Source organism: Vanessa cardui, chromosome 24 (assembly GCF_905220365.1).
Source record: "Vanessa cardui chromosome 24, ilVanCard2.1, whole genome shotgun sequence".
Classification (NCBI taxonomy): Eukaryota; Metazoa; Arthropoda; class Insecta; order Lepidoptera; family Nymphalidae; genus Vanessa; species Vanessa cardui.
The window spans coordinates 6091428-6106690 of NC_061146.1; the positions used below are offsets into that span (position 1 = coordinate 6091428).

General features: G+C 33.0%; 1 protein-coding gene across 2 annotated transcripts in view; it reads left to right on the forward strand.

The window, feature by feature from the left end:
* LOC124539996 (calbindin-32) overlaps positions 1-15263 on the forward strand; it is a 184108-nt gene that overhangs the window by 61461 nt on the left and 107384 nt on the right. For both annotated transcript variants that reach the window (XM_047117392.1, XM_047117393.1), the window contains exon 2: positions 8965-9347. In XM_047117392.1, the coding sequence (XP_046973348.1) occupies positions 9197-9347 (151 nt within the window). In that variant the 5' untranslated portion in view covers positions 8965-9196. The remainder of the gene's footprint in view (positions 1-8964; positions 9348-15263) is intronic.

Below are 15263 nucleotides of genomic sequence, written 5' to 3' on the forward strand. Positions count from 1 at the left end.
GTTTGTAGAACAATGACTTCAAGAGTTCTTTGACTGGTTCACCGTGGCTTTGAATGTGCTTGATTAATTTCTCCAAGTAGATGCTTCATTTATACACATATACACACCACTTTATCTATTTATATACGTTGGTACAGTCGGGGTAAGAAAAGGTTTGTCACCTCAAGATCTATTTTCGTGTGCTCAGTATAAGCGATAATCTGCTTTACCGCTCGAGAGTGACATATTGCGTCGCAGTGATTCGATGTTTAGATTCAAAAGGTACTAAGAGTTAAAGACTTGATAAAGGAATGAATTTGAAAACTGACGAAGGTTTTCTTACTCTGACTTAAAATGGGTTTCAAGCTACAGACAATACAATAGCCACAATTTAAAAAAAGAACATATGTGTCTCGGGACCCCCACAGAAGTGATAACTTAAACTAATCTAAATTGAATATGTAAAGTAACGCGTTACGTAACGAAATAGTTTACGCAGCCATAAGAAATAGTCATTTCCAAAATATGTGAAAGAAGGTAAATCTTTGATTTTGATCCTCTCCTCTTAGGGTGAAGCCTCGGCGTTTATTTCACCCCAGTGAATTGGCAAAGCGTGGTGGAATATCTTCCAAACCTTCTCCTCATGGGAGAGGAGGTCTTAGCCCAGTGGGAAATTTACAGGCTGTTATTGTTGTTATTTGTTGTTGAATATTTTGAAGTAACTGACAATATTTGTCTGTAACTACTTTGCCATTTCAGCCGTTTAGTTGTTACAAATTGTTTCTATACGTCTCTTTTGACGACCTCCGTGGTCGAGTGGTATATACACCGGTTTTCATGGGTACGCCACTCCGAGGTCCCGGGTTCGATTCCCGGCCGAATCTATGTAGATTATCATTAGTTTTCTATGTTTTCTTGGGTTTGGGTTTTTGTGGTACCGTCGTTACGTTTGATATTCCATAACACAAGTGCTTTGGCTACTTACATTGGGATCAGAGTAATGTATGTGATGTTGTCTCGTATTTATTATTCATTTATTGTCTTCAGTAACAAACTTGTTTACATTTTCTCTTCGATTATTTACTCGTTCTCTTAAACGAAGTCTAAGGTTTGAGACAAAATAAACTGAAATTTCATCTTGATTCCTTAAGTGTTTTACAAAAGTGTCACTTTGGGACAAATTAAATTCGTAGTCACGTTCTCCGACATTAGTTTAAGATAGATAGATACGTATACGCTACATCTATATTGATACTATTATGACTATGTTTGCCTCTTTGTTACGCTTCTAAACCAATGAACCAAATTTGATGCCATTTGTTATATAATAAGCTTGAACCACAAGCAAGGACATAGGATACTCACAACAACTTAACTTGGTGGTAGGGCTTTGTGCAAGCAAGTCTGGGTAGGTACCACCCACTCATCAGTTATTCTACCGCCAAATAACAGTACTCAGTATTGTTGTGTTCTGGTTTGAAGGGTGAGTGAGCCAGTGTAACTACACGCACAAGGGACATAACATCTTATTTCCCAAGGTCGGTGGCACATTGACGATGTGAGGAATAGTTAATATTTTTTACAGCGTCATTACCTATGGGTGATGTTGACCACTTACCATCAGCTGGCCTATATGCTTGTCCGCCAACCTATGCCATAAAAAAACAAACTCCTAAAACGCGAGCAACGAAGCGGATAACTAGTAATATATAAGAGGAGAGTTACAGAAATATTCATCACAGTGAACAGATTAATATTGGTGTAGGTTCAATGTGTTTTGGTAAAAACACATGGTATCCGATAAGTACATTTTTCACGACGCTTTCATTCATCCCCATACACGAGATGAATTAACTCACACACACACACAAACACACGCACACAAATCAAGCTTATCTGAACAAAGTGCTTACCAGAGATTGAACCAGATATTTCGGAAAATGTTCATTTGTAGTAACTCGTGTGCCGTTCCAAGTCAAAGTTCTATGACATTGAAACAAGTTTATACAGACAGTCATCAATTCGTTTCTTATTGGCAAAGTTTGAGCATCGTTCCCGTCGATGTAATTGATACACTAACAAATGGATTCGTCCTTGGTGAATTAATTATAGGGAGTCCCAGTGGTACAAACAACATTCGGCTGTTTCAATAGGAATTATTTCTCAATTTTATAATATTGGTGAATATTTTCTTTGAATACGTGGTAGAACTTCACTCTACCTGTGCAAATGTGCATATTAATTTTTTAACCCAATGCTCATAGTAAGTAAAAAGTAAACAGTCAGATTGGAGCAGCAATATATATAAAACATGGAGATTATTTCATAGTAAAGAAATAACATAAAATATACGCCAAAATCAATGAAAAACCTATAACCTAACCTCACATTACTATCTAGTTCATTTTTGCCCAGAGGATCGGAATTGCGATTCATTGAGAAATTCTGCTAGCATTCTTGTCACCATTCCACACGGTCAACATACGTATAGTTAGATTCATGGATAAAATTTTTATAAAAGTCATTATTACATTAGTAGCCCACGAACAAAATCTTGGGAACCTTCAGGATAAGACTGCTTATCCCTTAAAGGTCGATAATGGACCCGCAAAACCCACAGCGTTGCTGATGTTCATGGTCATTGGAAGTCACTTTTAAGGGAAGGTTCCCTTAAATCTGCCACGTCTATACTAAAAAGACATTTCTGGAGATTTTTTCTAAATGTTTATAAACACACAGGATAACTTGGCGGATCAGGCTCGTAATCCTTCTCTTCAACAGCGGATCAAGTTATATCCTCATTTACTCTACTAAGTAATTGCTCTTGTTGGATATACTTAACGGACGCTATATTAAGATTACTCAAGTCTTTAGCCTCTATTTAAAATTTTATTAATTTACTGGATAGATTAATTCAATTGCTATCATTATTATCCAGCATTTACATTCCTAATTATTTGTTATTACTTTAATTATTATGCTGTAAAATTACGATTCAAAAGTGCTTGTAAAATCTATATGTATATAAATGTAATCTTTGAGTTTTATTTTCCAGTTGATTCATTTATTTAAATTAGTCATTATTATTGATTATAATTATTTTATGTAACCTGACAATGTTAATAAAATCTAATCTTAAAATAACTGCTGCTATATAACTTAAACATTCACACAAACATATATAAGTATATGTACACATGTATAGTATTTGAAATTTTAGTATATGTAAATTTGAAATAAGTTCGGAAACAACAAAAAGAATCCCAGATTAACGTTTTTCCACTGTTATCTTTTAAACTTGGCAACTATTGAGATATTTCCGACAAAATAAGCCAAAACAAGAACTTCAGTCTCTGCGGCTTTATAAACCAACGAGGGAGTTAAAACAAAAGCAATGTCCACACAAACCTTTCAGATGTACGTTTGATTTTGTAATTATGAAGTCAGTGTAACTACTAGTGCAAGGGACATAATAATTCCCAAGGTTGGTGACTGCCCATCTGACTATCGTTTTTTTGAAATGCGTAGTGGATGAAACAAAATTTTACACGATGTATAAATCCAGTAACTAGTATTAAATAGAAAAACGAGAAAGTGTATCAAAGTATACGGAATACGGGCCGCCTAGCGATTTACAAAGCCGCAATCCCTAATAGCACAAGCTTTAAGCCTAATTGGAGGGGTAAATAGAATATTAATAATTAGTAAAGTAATTTCTTATAATGAGCCATTGCGGTAGCAAGCTCTTTTAAATTATAAAATATAAAGGAATAACATGTTAGGAGTAACAAACAAAATCGGTATGATCAAATACAATATTTTTCTAGCCCAAGAAAATAATTTAATTTTAATTATGAGCAAGTGAAAATTTTAAAAGAAATGGTTAATAGGAATGTTAGTAATTAATTAATAAATTTTGGGCTTTGCTAATATTCTTTAAAAAAAAATATCATATAAATTTCGCAGTTCGATCGCATCGAATAACATTTTCCAAATTCAAAAAAAATATGATGGCCGCAATTCATAGCGTAACGTTTCTACGTGTCTGCATTACTCATTGACCTATTTGACAGTTCGCTTTGTATCTCACCGGTTTTTTTACGAATCTAATTTCTGTACCGAGCTTTACATTTAATTTGATACCAACATAACGATTCAAATTTGTCCATAAGAGTCTACTTAAATAAAAAATATTTTGATTTCCAAACACAGGTGTACCTACGCATAAGATACAAAGTGGTCGTGTTAAAAAAAAAAAACGATTTTTTTTTTTTTGAAGTTATATTTTGATGAGTGTGTTTTTATGATTTACGTACACAGACACAACATGCGTAAACTCATGATAAAATCACTTTTTAAATTGCCAATTAAGTCTCAAGTGTTTCGAAAACAGGTCACACTTTGTTATACTGCTTATTATATAACAAACTTAAATTGAGAATGTTTGAATTTTAGTACTAATTTTAAAAGAGAAAAGAATACATTTATCATATTAATAATTATTATTTTACCATAAGATTTCGAATGTTTTATTACCAGCCAGTACCAACAATAAATTTATCACCTGTATCATAAAATAAGTTTAAGTAACGATTTTTTTTTTGTGGAATAGGTTGGCGGACGAGCATATGGACCACCTGATGGTTAGTGGTCACGATCACCCATAGACATTGACGCTGTAAGGAATATTAACTATTCCTTACAGCGTCAATGTGCCACCAACCATGGGAACTAAGATGCTATGTCCCTTGTGCCTGTAGTTACACTGGCACACTCATCCTTCAAACCGGAACACAACAATACTGAATACTTTTATTTGGCGGTAGAATAACTGATGAGTGTGTGGTTAGGTACCACACACTCATCAGTTATTCTACCGCCAAATCCCAGCCCAGACGGGCACAAAGCCCTACCACCAAGTAAATTTAATTTCAAGATTAGGTTTACTTCAGTTACATCTACACAAATAGCAGGAATAATGTCTATGTTGAGCATTTAGAATCACGTGGTAACTTTAAATTGCATTAAAGGATCTATCAAGCATACAGGATCTATTTTTAAATTTTGCAATTATCTTATTTACCTACATTATATTTTACTTTTTTCGTTCTAAATTCAAATTTAAGAATATCACAGTTTGCTAAACTATTTTGCGGCCGTTCCAAATTTGAAAAAACAACAAATTATCATCACATACAAAGTGTACTGCCTTTTTTAACGAAGGAATGGAAATACTGAACAATGTTAAAAAAGCCTAAAAACGCGTTAACGGTGAACAATAAGCGATTTTTCAGACGTTTTTATCTTTAACAACGTAGAGGATCTCATTTCCAGTCTGAAAGAATACTTTGTTATAATCACAAAAAATAATAACGTTAACAATTCTTTCGACATTATTTAACGATTTGTTCTTGTATTTGAATTTGGTTATTTTTACAGTAATGTAGATGTAGGTATATGAGAATATGTCCGCTAGAACTGGCATTACACGTCGTGCCTTTCCAAAAGTTAAAAAATAATCTCCGTGGTCGAGAGCAAAGAGAAGGAAAGGTAGTCTGAAATAGGTATGACGCTTTTTTCTTACATGAACCGTAATGATGAACAATTTCTGCCCAGTACATTTTATGATAAGAAGTGTAGAGAATATAAAGAAAACAACTATGCATATCTCTGACAACTTTTCTTTTAGTAATGTTGAAAGTTATATCATTATCATTACATAGTATAAAACAAAGTAGCTTACCGCTGTCTGCTCTATGTATGCTTAGATCTTTAAAATTACGTAAAAGATTGTTTCGAGAGAAAGGTTTTTGTATAGTTTTGTTTGCTTTTTGTACATAACACGCGGACAATATAGTAAACACTAATAAATTTAGAAGTTTTTAATGTGATGTCGTAAATAAACAAATCTTTTGCAGTAGATTTATTATCAGTTTTTTACTCATGTCAAGTCGGGGCGGCATGATAGCGACATCATGATAATATTTTTGATTTTTTGAAAATAATAGTTTCAAATATATAGTGATCTGAACTTTAAAGTAAATACTCCTTTGAGTCATCCCGCCTGACCCACCCGTCGGAATTTTACCGCCAAACAGCAAAAGTTCGTATTGTTTGCTTCCGGTTTGGCGGGTTAACGAGGTTGTAGTTAAATACAGGCACAAGGGATGTAACATCTTAGTTCCCAAGTGCATTGGTAATTTAAGGAGTGGGTAATATTTTTTAAAGCACCAATATGACGACCTCCACGGTCGAGTGGTGTGTACACCAATTTTCATGGGTACGCCACTCCGAGGTCCTGGGTCCTGGGTTCAAAAGTGCTTGTAAAAGCCCACTTGAATAAAGTTTATTTTGATTTTGATTGAAATAAACCTCGAGATATATCTGTAGATAGACTGAACTCTTGACCTAATCCATTGCTAAATTTCACGCAAAATAAAGACCTAAATTTCTGTTATCATATTTTGCCTGGCAAAATTTTGCATGATCAACATCGTGAGAAAGTTACACTTGAAAGCCTAAAAATAGAGCTTAAAGTAGCCCAGCAGTTCAAAATTTTTAAGGTTTAATAAATTATAAATTTGAATTGTTAAGTAAGTTACCTCTAGATTTTCTAACACACCATCAAAAATTAAATTACATACACCTAATTGATGTAGCAATTATTATTTCCAATATTTTCTCACAATCTGATACAGAGTACAACACACACAACACACAACAGCCCGTAAATTCCCACTGCTGGGCTAAAGGCCTCCTCTCCCTTTAAGGAGAAGGTTTGGAACATATTCCACCACGCTCTTCCATTGCTGGTTGGTAGATTACACATGTGGCAGAATTTCTATGTAATTAGACACATGCAGGTTTCCTCACTGCCAAGCACGAGATGAATTATAAACACAAATTAGGCAGATGAAAATTTGAACCGATGATTTGTACCCGCAATTATCGGTTAAGAAGCACGAATTCTAACCACTGGGCCATCTCGGCTGTTACCTTTCACAAAATAGGACAATAAGCACAGATCAATTACATACAAATTCTGATCCTATTATCCAAGTTTGAACCCGAAATTTCCAATAAAGTTTCACGTGCCATCTCGTGCAGTTAGCATGTGTTAAGTCAAATCTTGTAACTAAATTCAAACTAGTTCCTTCAACCTAATAAGCTGGAATTACACACATTGGTGCTGAATAATCACACGATTGAATATACAATTGTTTTCATTTACAAGCTACAATTACGAGCTGATCTTAAGATCCAGAACGTGTCATAGGAAAAACTAACAAAATATATAGCAATAGTAGTCGCACGCGACTTCGCCTGCGTATTAGGGTGTTGGTTGTCATGTGTTAAACAAAAAAAGTAGCCTTTCTTGGAGTTCAAATTTGCGTCACACCAAATATCATCAAATTCGGTTCAGCGGTTTGGTCGTGAAAGTCAGACAGACGGCAGACAGAGTTACTTTCACATTTATAATATAATGAATAGTTTGCAAAAGATATTATACAATTTTGGATGAAATGATTTGCACAATTTAATCCTTTGTGAGACATTTTCGAGCGATTGGGGTAAGCCGACATTTAAGCCGGAACTGCATAGGGCTTATAAGGCTTATATCATACCGCTTTCTATGTACTTCGATGCTATACACGATCATAGTAATAAGATATATATTACTAACTGATGTTGCGGCGTTACACGGGGGACATTTATAAAACACATGATATATAAGACCAGTTTTATTCCCTTAGGGGTTGAGCTCCCTAAAATATGTGCGTGAAAATCTATGCGGATGTTTTTAAGGAACGGAAGATTGGTTGATGTGTGTTTTTTGAGATTTTCTGGTTAATCAATGAGTAAAGTTGTTTTTTTTTATTTGTTACATAAATAGTCGTTTTTTTTTGTACTATAGGTTATAAGAAATATTTCTAACATTGCCAATACGCCAACAACCTTGGGAACTAAGACGTTATGTCCCTTGTACCTGTAGTTACATTGGCTCACTCACCCTTCAAACCGGAACACAATAATACTGTGTACTGTGTTATTCGGCGGTAGAATATCTCATGAGTGAGTGGTACCTACCCAGATGGTATGTACAAAGCCGTACCACCTAGTAAGTTATTGTTGTAAATGTAAAAGTGGTCAATAACGACTACATTTCTGTTTCTCTTCATTCACAGCTGGTTCTATAACATTTATGTGACTTGGGATTTCAGCAAATACATATATAAAACATACCTATTTAATTAGGCGATAGTTAACAATGAAAGACATATATATATCAAAGAGTTCCACTTTACTTTTTCTTTGACTTCACCAAACTAGCAAAGTTTGATCGTTATTTTGTTACACGACTGCCCAAATAAGGTAAAGTTTCCAGATTGCGTGGGGGTGAATTCAGTCGACCATAATTTTAAAATACCTGAACTGATCTGGATGTAGGGATGTAGATGGAATACTCTCATCATCCCGAATGATACCAGCTATATTTTTATCTAAATTAAATAAAAATGGCTGCTGTATAAATATTTTCAAATGTCGAAAAATTACCCACTTTTTTGGCAGATGTGTTTTATTTTTTACTAGCTGTGCCAGTGACCTTGTACGCGTTTGAATTTAACAAAAATGAATGTAGCCTAAGTTACTCCTTATAACAGTTAGCTGCTAGTGAAAGTCCCGTCAAAATCGGTCCAGCCGTTCCAGAGATTAGCTAGAACAAGCAGACAGACAGGCAGACCAACAAAAATTGTAAAAAAAAATTTTTTTGGTATATGTACCGTGTATACACACATATGCAAAAAGGGGCTATTTCAATATTACAAACAGACAGTCCAATTTTATTCTATGTATAGATAAATAAAAATGGCGGCTGTATAAACATTTTCAAATGTTGAAAAATTACCTAGTTTTTTGACAGTCGTGTGTTTTTTTATTCTAATTTTATAATCATAATTAACTTTAATCATTTCTTTGTTACAGATGAAAACATGAGCCATTAACATACAACAAAGACAACAACAACAAAATATATACAACAACAACATAACTACATGTACAGACAATAAATTAAGCCAAATTATTTACATCAATTTATTGCTATAAATAGTATTCATATTCAATTAGTAAATCAATTAGATAATATATTTGATAGTTGCAAAATTCGAATAGTGATTCACGTTTATCGATAAAGGATATCGATAAAAAATCAAAAATGAGTTCCGAATCGCCAACTTCAGCGAAAAAATTGAATTTAGAACGAGCTTCGAATTTCATGAGACAATTCCGGGATCCGGATTCTAGGGAATTGAAAAAACTGTCCGCAAATCAATTCATGGAAGTGTGGAGTCACTACGATGGAGATGGTAAGTCCTTTTGTGAATATATAATTTTACTAGTTAAAAGGAGAAGGGAGGGGAGGCTGAGTGTTAAAATGTCTTATTATATAGAATCAAACATTATACTAATTTCATCAAAGGACACATACAGACTAACTTACTTCTTTCGACTTTCGATACAATTATTGATAACAGTGGCAATGACCATCATGCCACCCGGTGAATGCTCGGGTGGAATGCCGAATCGGTGGTAGCTTCACTTGATTGTAAAATGACGATACAAAAGTGCTTGTAAAAGCCTGCTTGAATAAACTTTATTTTGATTTGATTTAAATAACAAATTTGAACTGAATATAAAGTATAACAACAATACATATTTATATCTGAACACGTCACTATCGTCATATATAAATAAAATGACCAATGAAAACCAAGTCTATTTTCAAGTAAAAATAGTGATATCTTAATTTTCTTCTTATGACAACTAATCATATAAAAACTGCTATTTGAGATTAGTGACAAGCTTCTCAATTTTCTCCTGTTCGTTTCCCCTAATAAGACCCTGATTCTGTATGCCACAATATGTAACGAACCCAGACGAGCTTACCTAATGGATGAAGGAAAAATATCCCAAATACTACAAGTATAAAATAAAGTCATATACTGCCGTCTGTACACATACACATTTTAAATTACGCAACGGATTTTAATGCGGTTTTTATTAATAAATAGAGAGATTCGAGAGGAAGGTTTATTTATGTATAATATATACATATTACAGTGGAAGAAAACCAAGAACCTTTCACATTTCCTAGGCGGATTAAACAGGCTCTCTTTTAATATTTGTTCTTCAATATAAAAGTATATAAACCAGTAATGTACCTGACGTAACAATTAAAAAAAAAAAAACAAGTAAAACTTAATCAATTTGGATACAGCAACGGCTAATTCGCTCGCATTGGGCGTGCATAATACCCATAATTTGGTTTTGAACCGTGGTATCCTGAAACAGTAAACATATTATTAATTAATACAGTGTATCCAAATGTATAAGAAATTTGAACAAAGTATCCAAATGTATCTGTATAATCTGTACACTGTTTAGTTATGTATAAAATTTCGAAAATTAAACATAATCCTAGGCTCTCATAAGCTCCTATCACCAAAGGTTGTCTGAGAGAGATCGCTATAAGCGATAAGACCGCCTTTGCGCAATATGTATCTAATGTTTTGTATTTCCCATATATTTGTATGTGTTGTGCAATAAAGTATTTTAAATAAATAAATAAATAACCTAATACTGTATCATATGACATTAAGGTAGACTCAACGGTTTTTTTAAACGGTTGATTATTAATAAAATAGAAGACAATAATAATCTTGTTCTATTTTTAAAATTGCTGAACGTAAAGCTATCTGTCATGTTGTAGTTCCGCAAACAGCCGCTAGAGAAATCGTTCTACAAATAACGAATTTTATTTATTCTGGAATGTAACATTCGAATTTTGAATTTAGGGAAGATTTTTGAATCTTCATCCAAGTTGATATATGTTACTAAGCAAAAGATCGTTTTCTTAATTAAAAAAGACGTGATAAGAACAAAAGAATGTCAAACGTGATCGCACTGCAGTTTGGTAAAAAAAAGTTATCGAAAATATATTTTAAGAATTTAAAATCAATTAAAAGCTTTATATTTTGTTAAATTATAATTTTACAACAGAATAAAATAATGAATTGCTTTCGAAGATTTTTCTTTCTTAATAAACACAGAAACTGGCATTGTTTCAATAAAAATAAAAATAGAACGTTATCATAATTATAGCAATCACTGAAAGCAAACTTCCCTACATTTCAATCAGGGCATAACCACTGTAGGTGAAACATAAAAATAAAACATAAAAAATGGAGAACATACATCACGTACGCTTAAATCGAACAAAATAATCTATACTATAATATTATAAATGTGAAAGTAACTCTGTATGTCTGTCGGTCTGTCTGTCGTTCTTTCACGAACAAACCAATGAACCGAATTAGATGAAATTTGGTGTGAAGCAAGCCTGAACTCCAAGGAAGGCCTTTTTTTACCTAACTCATGACAAAACCTGGTGACAAAAGCTGGATGCGAGTAGCCGGAGAAAGACCACAGTGGCGTGCGCTTGGAGAGGCCTATATCCAGCAGTGGACAAAAACGGGCTGATGATGTGATGTGATGATATGTGTAGACAAAACCCCTAAAACGCGAGCAAAGCCGTGGAGACAACTAGTAATTTATAACACTTCATAAAAAAAATGTTTAATTTTTCTCATATCGATAAGACATTCCAACAGCACGTCACTACGGTGAGATTTCCGGAATGATTATCAACAGAGAAGATCTGTGCTGTGATCTGTGCTGCATTCCAATTTGTGTCATTGTTTTCATGCACAGAGCGTCCGTGTATTGTTCTCTATGTTACTTTTTAATTTTCATCGCTCACAAAGAAAAGCTGGGAATTGTCTGAGTATTGCATGACAGCTTTTAATATTCAGACAAATGAAAAGTTAAATATAATGTTCATATGGTATCATTGGCGGATTTACAAATTTGCCGCTAGTAGGATATTCAGTTTTTGCCGCCTCAAATGTCTTTTTGTTTTTTTTTTATGGTATAGGTTGGTGGACGAACATATGGGCCACCTGGTAAGTGGTCACCATCGCCCATAGACAATGACGCTGTAAGAAATATTAACTATTCCTTACATCGTCAATGTGCCACCAACCTTGGGAACTAAGATGTTATGTCCCTTGTGCCTGTAGTTACACTAACTCACTCACCCTTCAGACCGGAACACAACAATACTGAGTACTGTTATTTGGCGGGAGAATAACTGATGAGTGGGTGGTACCTACCCAGACGGGCATGCACAAAGCCCTACCACCAAGTAGGCTATTGAAATTCAGTACGTTAATTTAGTTCACAATCATATTTATTCATATTACATTTATTCTGAAATTGCACCTTTATGATTTGTGTTGCATCGTCCTCATCGCTTTGCCCCGCTATTAGCATAATTATGAACTAGGTGATATTTCTGTCAGTTACTAGATTATTTATTATAAGTTTTTTTTTTATTTCTGTAAGATAATAACAAATTTGCCGTCCCTCTAAATCTGCCGCCCTAGGCTCCAGCCTACTTAGCCTATTGGTAAATCCACCACTGTATGGTATAAATAACTCCAATCGCTTGTATGATTGTGTATGGTATTTAGAGTATTTATTACTTTATTACTAATTTACTATAATAACAGCCTGTTAAAGTTTTTTACTTTCATGGTTTGAATCACCTCTTTTAATTTGGCGGGCGGTCCAAAGTTAACTATGTATTATTAAGGTACTTATTATGACTGTTGGCCAGCCGTTGCTAATATACCCAATGTTTTATATGTCTAGTGCAATAAAGAATTTCACACATTTCCTCACAGTTACCAGTATTAATATTAAATAAAACGTTATAATTTGAACTATTACATATTTTTTGCTTCCCATCACTAGCCCATCTGTCAAAAAGATGAAGCTAACTTGTACAGGGTACGTGTCACTTGTCACCCTGTGTGCCATTATTAAAAATTCACACCATTTTTTTTTTAATATGTCAAAAGAATATCTTTCAAAAGCTATAATAATAAAATAGTTTTTTATTCGGTTCATCTGGACTAATTATCAACAATAACATTAAATACTTAAAGTAAATAATAATTAATAGTAAAAAAAAACAATTAAACACCATATTTTCTTTGTCACAGAAATTGTATATCTGTAGCACCTAAATTTCGCGCCAAAAAGTAAACTCAAGACAGTGACAGATGATCGCGCGTTCGTTTTTTTTTTATGTTTTCGCTACAAGGTATTGATGCATACAGCCGTAACCATATCACTATTATTTTAAAGAACAATCCTTATTTCATTCTTTTCCATCCATATAATTTAAATCGTTGTTAAAAGTTCACTATAGGATACATTCATACATTTAAGTCCCAAAACTCAATTTGCTAGATTTAAGAACAATTTTTTTTTAATATTATATTTAATTTTATACATTTTGCTAATTAATTGAACGCCGCCAGTTTACCCATATATTTCACAAAATAAAATAATTAAATAAATTAATAGTTCAGAAGCAAGAAAATAAATTTATGATATTAGTATGCTAAATTAACATAAGAAAAGTAGGTTTTCTATTGTCGACCAAGATTTCCTATGAGACTTCTTGTTCCACCATTTTAAAAAGAGTCGTTTTTAAACTCGGCCATCGTGATAGGATAAGATAATTTCAATTATTTGATCTTCGTTCCATTTTACGCTGTGCAGTTTTTTTTTTTTTTTAATTCTAAGCTTTTTGATGTTTGACAAAGGGGACATCTTAATTAGCCTGCTCCATTCACGTGTATTTTGTTTCGTTTATAATGACCTGACTATACATATGTAATAAAAAAATCATAGAGTTAGGACTTCGATTGTAATCATTTGTCAATAATGAGCATTGCATATCTCCTATATGTTATTAAGTTCTTTTACATATTATTACAAATAAAAATTCGGAAGTATATATAATTTTAAATACCTATATAAAAATATAGAACATTTTAGTATCTTTTGAAAACAGATTCAGCAATCTTCTCGTAACTTTATGCCTGATCTATTCAAACAAGTGACATCTATTTCGACAATACGGTTACAGAGTTTAATTACTGGAGCTATTCTGTGAGAACGAACTCGAAAGTCACTTTAGAACATTACTTGATAACACATATACATATGCCACATTCACTGTGGTAATATTCTTTATACAGAACCAATTGTTCTACTGTGCTAGTAAAATTCGTAACTAAAAGAGTTAACGAAAAATAAAGACAGCCTTGGAATCGATTTTGATTAAAATTTAAAACGGCATTCGATTTTTGAAAAATATATTCATAGCCAGGTATCGAAACCGCTGGTTTAAAAAAAAACAAAGTCAGTATAATTTGACATTTGACAGTTTCGCTAATAAATGTCAAATTCTGGGATGCCATATGGCAATGTTAAGGAAAATGTTGTATTTTACTGTAATCTTTATTTTATACGTTATTGGTAACTTGCTCGAAATGTTGCATAATTTATTTTTTCGACGTTTGCTCGCTGCGACTTCTCTCACAAAATGATGTTCTAATTTCAAATTTTTAATTTTCTTCTCATTCATATCATAGTTAGTAAAAGTATCAAAACTTTAATCGCGCTCTGAAAAGTATGACGAGATTTCATTACCTATTTATCGAGATCATTCAAACAGAATACATGTAACAAACCCTAAATTTACGAATTTTATACAATAATAAATCAAATATATTATATAGTACCAACAATTTTTTTTCAATATTGTAGCCTTATTTATTATATAAAACGATTCCATATAAATATTTATATTCACTTTAATTTTACGGCCAAAGTTCGCCGCCTTTGTCACGCTTAAGGCCTTTATTTAGAAAAACAAAAAGAAATACCACGGTTATTCAAGCTTTCAACCAATGACATACCGTCAATTCGATGTTATATATTGTTTATTTGACTTTTGTCGTCCTGTGGTTGGAATATGTAAATATAATTATTAATCCTCACTACATACGAATGAAGCGTTTATATGTGTACAACACACAACACACACACACGAAGAGAACGATACATAAAATTTAAAATCCAACTTAAAAAATCGGATTTCAATTTTTAAATTTAGAATGACTTCCAAAAATTAAAAAAAAAACTTGAGGCCATACTTTTCATCAATTAACTCTTCCAAATTTGAAACCGCTTAATCTCAATTTTTTCTTTTTTTCACTTGACATTGGCCGAATATTTCGAGCTTAGATACACGTCAGAAAAAGAAAAATAAAATAATGTCAAAACAATATCCCGTTATAATGTGT